This window comes from Haplochromis burtoni, unplaced genomic scaffold (assembly GCF_018398535.1).
Source record: "Haplochromis burtoni strain Fernald_Lab_line unplaced genomic scaffold, NCSU_Asbu1 Contig_899, whole genome shotgun sequence".
Lineage (NCBI taxonomy): Eukaryota > Metazoa > Chordata > Actinopteri > Cichliformes > Cichlidae > Haplochromis > Haplochromis burtoni.
Genome location: NW_024583260.1, coordinates 70,214 through 77,555, shown reverse-complemented (window position 1 = coordinate 77,555; position 7,342 = coordinate 70,214). Strand labels below are relative to the sequence as shown.

Genomic DNA, 7,342 nt, shown 5'->3' with positions numbered 1-7,342 from the left:
GCAGACTGCTGGATATCACCTGGAAACCCCAAATCAAGCTGCACAGGACAGGTGAGTGTCCCTCTGAGGGAGCATCCTGATCACAGCTCTGCGGGACGTTTCTGATTGTGAGGACTTTTTGGAGATGTGAGCTAACAAAGAGCAAACAGAGGACAGGACTGCGCTGCGCTGCATTCAAACAGCAGGCGCTGAAATCATTTAAAGCTTTGAAGTCTGAACTTTTTCCTCTTGCTGTTTTTTTTAGCTAAGGAATCAGATTTATATATAAGACCAAGCTAAGAGAAATCTGAGCATGGATCGTGTGTGAGGCTGCACATGTGTTACATGTAGAGGTGACAGTATCTTCATGTAGTTGACTTTATTCCCCTTTTCAATTTTTTTTTACTCAGACAAGCTTATGGTTGCAGAGGATATTTACCGATTTGTACTTTTTTTTTTTAAATCATCGCATCTGTTTTATTATTTTCATCCCTCCAGATGTCCCACTGCAGCCTGTCTGTGAGGAGGAGGTTCTCCCTGAGCTGCAGCTCTCTGACCAGGAGAGGAGCTCCAGTGTGGACCAGGAGGAACCAGAACCTCCACAGATCAAAGAGGAACAGGAGGAACCAGAACCTCCACAGATCAAAGAGGAACAGGAGCAACTGTGCAGCAGTCAGGAGGGAGAGCAGCTGGGACTGAAGGAGGAGACGGACACCTTCATGGTGACTGTTGCTGAGGAAAGTGACCACAGTGAACCAGAAGCAGACCGTGAACAGCTTCCATCTCTCAGCTCTGATAACTTTTTTTGTACCAAACCAACAGACACGGAAGACATTAGAATTTTTTTCCAGTACAAAGAAGACATCAACCATCAACAAAGGCAGTTGGCTGTCAACTGGAAACCAGAAATAAAGCTCTACAGAATAGGTGAGTCAGTCTCAGGGAGGATCCTATCAGGAGGATCAGAGGAGCAGGTCATTGATCCATAAAGAAACTGACCACATGACTGAAACTATAGTCAAATGTCTGTAGCTCAGTTTGTAGAGCAGGTCACCTACCAATTAAAAGGTTGGTTTGATCCCCATTTCTGCCACTCAGGTGGGGTTTTTTTTCTGTTTTGCAGCTTGCAGGCGTGTTTCACCTGCATGGAGAGCTCCTTTGACTGCATGTTGTATGTTCACAGCAAAATCTTCCAAATGCAAGCACCACAACTCAGATCAACTGCAGGCATTTTACTGCTTAATTGATAATGGCATAACAAAAGAATTGCCCATGAAATGGTATTTGAGTCAAATGTCCAATTACTTTTGGTCCCTTTAAAAAGAGGGTGGCACATGTTAAGGAGCTGAAACTCTTAAACCCTTCATCCAATTATAATTGGAATAAAATGCGTTTCATTTCATCTGACCAGCTCCTTTGCTGATTAAAATGAGAATCTTATTTTTACTATTTTCTGTCCAGAAAAGAACTCAGGGTGTGACCACTGGATTATCGGACTGGACTGGTGGTACTCTCTTTTAAGAAGGGAGGGTGTGCTCCAGCTGTGTGGGGGATCACACTGCTAAGCCTACCTGGGAAGGTGTACGCTGGAGTACTGGAGAGGAGAATCCATTAGTCAAACATCAGATTGAGGATGTACAGTGCAGTTTTCATCCTGGTCATCGAACGCTGGCTCTTTATCCTCTTGAGGCTGTTCGAGAGTGTGTGGGAGTTTGCCCAACAGTGCTTTGTGGACTTGGAGAAGGTATTCGACTGCAGTCCTTGGGGTGTACTGTGAACGGTGCTTTGGAACTATTGGCTATTTTGCCGTTGTCAAAGGGCAGTTAGTCCCTGTACAGCTGCCCTGAACTTGGTCCATGTTGGCAACAATAAGTTGGAGTCATTCCTGGTGGATGATGGGTTCCAGCAGTGCTGCCCTTCATCACCAGTTCTACTCTACATTCTACTTTTATATCATCAGGGCTTCTTGGTACAGCAAAGTGGCAGAGAGTCTCAGGTTTGGTGGTCCCAGAATCTTAACTGTGTTCAACAGACGACTTGTTTCTTTTGGTGGTGACTTGATGCACTTTGCAGCTGTAAGTCACCTGGTGCAGAGTGTGAAACAGCGGAAATGAGAATTTAGCATCTCAAAGTCCAGAGCCATGACTCTCAGCTGAAAAAGGGTGGCGTGCCCAATTCCAGGCAAAGGCAGATCTGATATCCTTAACTGCTGTCTTTGCACAGTCATGTGGTTGATTGTCAATTATTGCCATTCCTTCAGCCATGTTGAATGTGTGCCATAGGTGATATGCGGCTGTGTAAGCGTGCTGGAGATCTTTGTCTTCCTGGCTGGTGTCTAAATGAATGCACTTGAGCTCAAAAATGCCACTACTCCATGGTTTGTGTTGAAATTTCTCATGCCAAAAGCCACCAACCGACACCTCTGCCAGCATTCCATATTGGGACAAATCGTGGACCTGGCTGCTGTTGCTGTAGCTTTGGTTCACGCTCAGGCTGTGCTCGTGTAGCCAATGCAGCAGCCACAGATTGTTGTATCTCTGTTTTTAAGTCAGCTGATACAGCCACCATTTGTTTAGCTTTTGTTTTGTTCATGTTAAACTCTGAGTCCCTTTCTTCCATCTAATGTTTAAGCAACCTTTTGGTTAATTGTTTAATCTTTTGCTCTGGTTTCTCTCCATGTCTCCTGACATGATGTTGCAAGTGCTCTCTCCATAACGAGTCTGTCATAGCACTCAAGTCGACCACCCCATCCAGCAAGTCTTGTACAGATCTTGGCACTGATTTCTCCACAAGAGTAAGGTTGCCTCACTCGTATCAGGCCGCACACCTGTGTGATGTTTTCAGAGTTTGGCTGCTTGTTCCAGATATTCAGCCAGAGACTCGTTGGCTTCCAGCTTCAATCATTTGAGTGCCCTTTAGGGCTGCCACAAATGATTATTTTCATAGTCGACTAGTCACCGATTATTTTTGCGATTAGTCGACTAATCAGATTATCATCCATTGGACGTAAAATGTACAGCTTATTGCACCAACATGAATCTGCTCTTATATGTGATTAGCTTACAGCTTTAAGTGTTTAGTAGGGGTGCAACGATACACAAAATTCATGGTTCGGTTCGATACTTTGGTGTCATGGTTCGATATTTTTTTCAATACAAAAAAATGTTCATGCCTTTTTAATTAACATTTATTAAAATTATAAATATATATTTTAACTGAAACGTACAGTTTTTAATTTAATGTTGCTGAAACAACAAAGTAATTTAAAAAATCTATCTGATCGAGAAATCACTGATCTTTGGAAAAGAGAGTTTATTACAGAGAAATGGCTCTTTCAAAATAAAAGCTATACTATCCGCTTCTTCTGGGCTATATTCTCAGCAGCATATTAAACATATCAGGTCCCCATAAGGAGAATCCTGTGCTAACAGCTGTCTAAATGACTCGGGTAAAGTTTGTAGCATGCTGCTTGTTGTTTTTGTCTGCTTCCACTTGTCTTTGCACTAGGATGATGTTGGAGTAAATGTGCAGTCATATTCGTTGTGTTCCCACTAGTGCTGTCAGCGTTAATCTCGTTGAAATGACGTTAACGCCACAACACGGCAAATCTCCGTTAACGAGCTACCGCGGATCGCCCCGTGCGTGGGGCTGGACGGCAACACGTTAACAAGCTAACTGTGCTAACGCACTAGTTCCCACTAATTGAGCATTGCGTGGCACATCCGACACACTGTTTTACTTTAGTCCATGACACGCTTACCTTCAGGGTCATACGTCACATGAAAACCAAAATAGTTCCAAACGCCAGATCTGAATGAGGGTGGGGGAGGTTCAATTTGCCATGTTGCAACGAGCTTAGTTTCTGTCTTGCTAGCTTGTGCTGTGCTCAGTGGATCTGCGCTCGACAGTGCAGCCTAGGCAGAGTAGTCGAACGCAGATCCACTGAGCTCTCAACACAGACAGCATCGTCAGGAGAAAAGTTGATAAAATAAATGAAAAATTTTGTATTGTTCGATACATATGCGTACCGAACCGAAAGCACTGTATCGAACGGTTCAATGTCGATACGAGTATCATTGCACCCCTAGTGTTTAAGTATGTGCTAACTAAAAACAAAGACAAGATGATAGTTTATTAAGTTTTGATGATATTTGCAGATTGTTTCGGTGGAGTTTAATAAACTCAGCCGTCTGATCCTTGCTATCTAAAATATAACAGGACACCAGAGTAAATTCTCAAGCGTCTCACACTTCTGATAATCAGCTGTCTGCTTGACGTTTATTCAGCTGTGTAAAAACTATAACTTTAATCTCAGCCAAACCGATTTACTCAGGAACAAATAAAATACTGAAAAAAGCCAAACAATATCATTTTTAAGTTATCTAAGTGACTTATGTATCCTGTTGAACCAGAGTGGCAAAAAATCTTGAGGGGTTTAAAACGATTTGCCGGGAGTCCGGTGTTCTCACGGCTCTAGTGACCTAGCCCCCGGCTCGCTATCGAGCTAGTGGGTAACAGACGTCTCCGAAAACATCGGAGCGCTTTTGAATATATGTGGTGTCTTGATAAACTGAGCAGATATTTGAGGTTTACACAGCTACATTCTCGCCTGAAAATATGTTAAACGTTTATTTTGTGACCCAGAAAGAATAATAAGAGTAACATTAAAACTAACTAGCTGCCGCCATTGTTGGAAACTGAGCTGGGCCGTGCTATAAATTCTGGGGCAGGTTGGGCCACGAGGGATACACCCAACCCATCCTTCAAATCTGGGGAAATGAAGGACGCATTTGTCGGCCGCGTTTGTCGGAGTCTTTAAATTTGGACAGTCTTCGTTGTGTAGCTGTAACGTAATTGGCCTACAAATGCGGGCACAGGAGGATGCGGTTCCTCAATTTGGACACAGCTACGATACCAGACACTGCTTCTTCTTCTTTGTGGATTAACAGCAGCTGGCATCCTTGTACATGCAGTGCTGCCATCTTCTGTTTCAGTCCGTTATTACACTCTTAAATCCTGCTACTTATTCCTGCGTCTTTTGGGATCTTACAAAGCTTCAAACGACGCGTCGACTATTAAATCAGTCGTCGACAATTTTGATAGTCGACGTAATCATAACTAAATGACTAATCGTGGCAGCCCTAGTATTAAAATACACCAAATGTTTTCCTTTTAAGCACATTTTATATAAATCCAATTTTACCAGTAGGCTACCATTGTTATTAACTTCTCAATGCACTCTGGGTAATGATGTCATACTGTTGCACAGCATTGAATTCACAGTTAGCAGCGCACTGAAAATGGGTTCTGTTCAACCTTTCCAGTATGAACCAGTGCAAACCGAGAGAGGATGAAAATAGTCAACCATAGTCTATGCGGCTGCTGCTTGCCAATGGCAACGGTGACTGAGAGCATAAAGAGCTCAATTTTATGGCAGCAGCTATCCATGGTATCGCATAACTGCATGATCAAATCATTAACACATTTTAATTTTTATTATCTAGTGAAATTACGATATTGTTGTTCTTACAGATTCTCCATGCAACACAGTGCACCAAAACTTTGAAGCCATATGTCTTAATACAGATGTTCTTTGGGCAGCCCTCGTTAGCCTCCATGACCGGCATAGTGCTGGTTTACCAAGTCATAACCAGGTCACTAGTAGGCAAGTTAATTAACACCCTCGCCGACAACCAATACGTGTCATCGTCCCAGAATGCATTGTGTACGAAAAAACATGGCCGCTCCCACGGCTCCAAAAATAGTTTTAAACAACAAAGATTTAATGAAAAACAAAAAAATTGTAGTTTTTCTTAACTATGTTTTTATGTAGTGAAGATAATTTGTAACATATTTAGAGTAACTTGTCATAATAGCCGGGGGTCCTTCTAAGGCGTTAAAGAATTCAGCAAATAAAAACGAAATGATCAACAGTTTCTGCCAGATCACTGTCGCCAAAGTGCTGCTCATAGGGGGTCATATGATGGTTGGGTTTTTCTCTGTATCTGTTATTATAGGATGTACTGTACAATATAAGGCGCCTTGAGGCAACTTTTGTTGTGATTTGGCGCTACATAAATTGAATTGAATCGTCGGCGTCAGTGTATCTACAGGAAATGATGATTTGGTTAAAAATGTCTGCCAACTGACTTCTTCCCCTCTTCTGTGGAACCAGCTTCCAGTTTGGATTCAGGAGACAGACACTATCTCTACTTTTAAGATTAGGCTTAAAACTTTCCTTTTTGCTAAAGCATATTTTCCTGTCGGTATTCTTGGAGCTAGGTTTAATTGAGCTGCATTTTAAAGAGGTGCAATTTCACAATTTGTGTATATTTTCTAAGTTCACTATTTCGTCATGTGTTGAGAAAAACACAGATTTAAAAATTACATGGTCTAATATTTACATTTAGCATAACTGCAACATTATTTTTTCGTTTTTTTTTTAAAGACTCGAAAGGACTTGAAATTCAAAGTTTTAGACTTGAGACTCGACTCTGACTTACCTGACATTACTTGAGACTTGACTTGAGACTTGAGGATAAAGACTTGAGACTTACTTGAGACTTGCAAAACAATGACTTGGTCCCACCTCTGGTGTGTGTGTGTGATACACATGTCGATATTAAGTGTAAATAACTCTGAGTTTGTCTTTAATGACAGTTTAATCCGAGCAGCTGCTCGGTGAGATGCAGCACAGATGCTTCTTATCTGTGATCCGTGTGTTTACCTTCAGACAGCTTGAACTTTAAAACTGATAGATGTAAAAACAGGACTCAGAGTCTATTGGAGAACCTGGCTGGTGTCATTTGTTGCCATCAGGCTGTGAGCATGTGCTGTTTATATCAGAGATAAACTGAGAACATGACACACGTAGGAAATTATGAGTTTAGAGCTTATCAGTGTCTTAAAATGAAACCGCAGCGCTGGCTAGTGTGAAGCTTCTGACAATAAAAATGCATATATGAACTTTAATTTGTGTCATATTTGTTACAGCTGGCTTTTTTCAATTCATTGGTTGCATTTTTATTATTTATTTATTTTTAATTCACTTAGGATTTTCAGTGGAGTGAAACCCACTGATGATATAAGTCTCAAAAACTCACAAAGACTCACAAATATGATACACCAGGTGTTAAGGAGTTAAAGACTTCAGCAAATGAAACAGAAACAATCAACAGTTTCTCCAGATCTGTCAGTGTCAGTGTATCTACAGGAAATGTTACAAAATGATGATTTGGTTAAAAATGTCTGCCAGCTGACTTCAAACCTGCAGAAGCACTTTGGTTAACAGCAGCTCTTCTGAATGGAGCTGCTGATAGTTTTTAAGCTGCTTTTACTGCTCAGGGGACGAGCTTTCATGTTC

General features: G+C 41.6%; 1 protein-coding gene across 1 annotated transcript in view; it reads left to right on the top strand.

Annotated features, from left to right (window-relative positions):
- The window catches only part of LOC102298218 (zinc finger protein 853), a gene marked incomplete at its 3' end in the record, with an annotated part of 22,946 nt that overhangs the window by 13,997 nt on the left and 1,607 nt on the right, over window positions 1–7,342 (top strand). Inside the window, 1 exon segment of the mRNA XM_042216018.1 lies at window positions 478–906. Coding sequence (XP_042071952.1) covers window positions 478–906 — 429 coding nt within the window.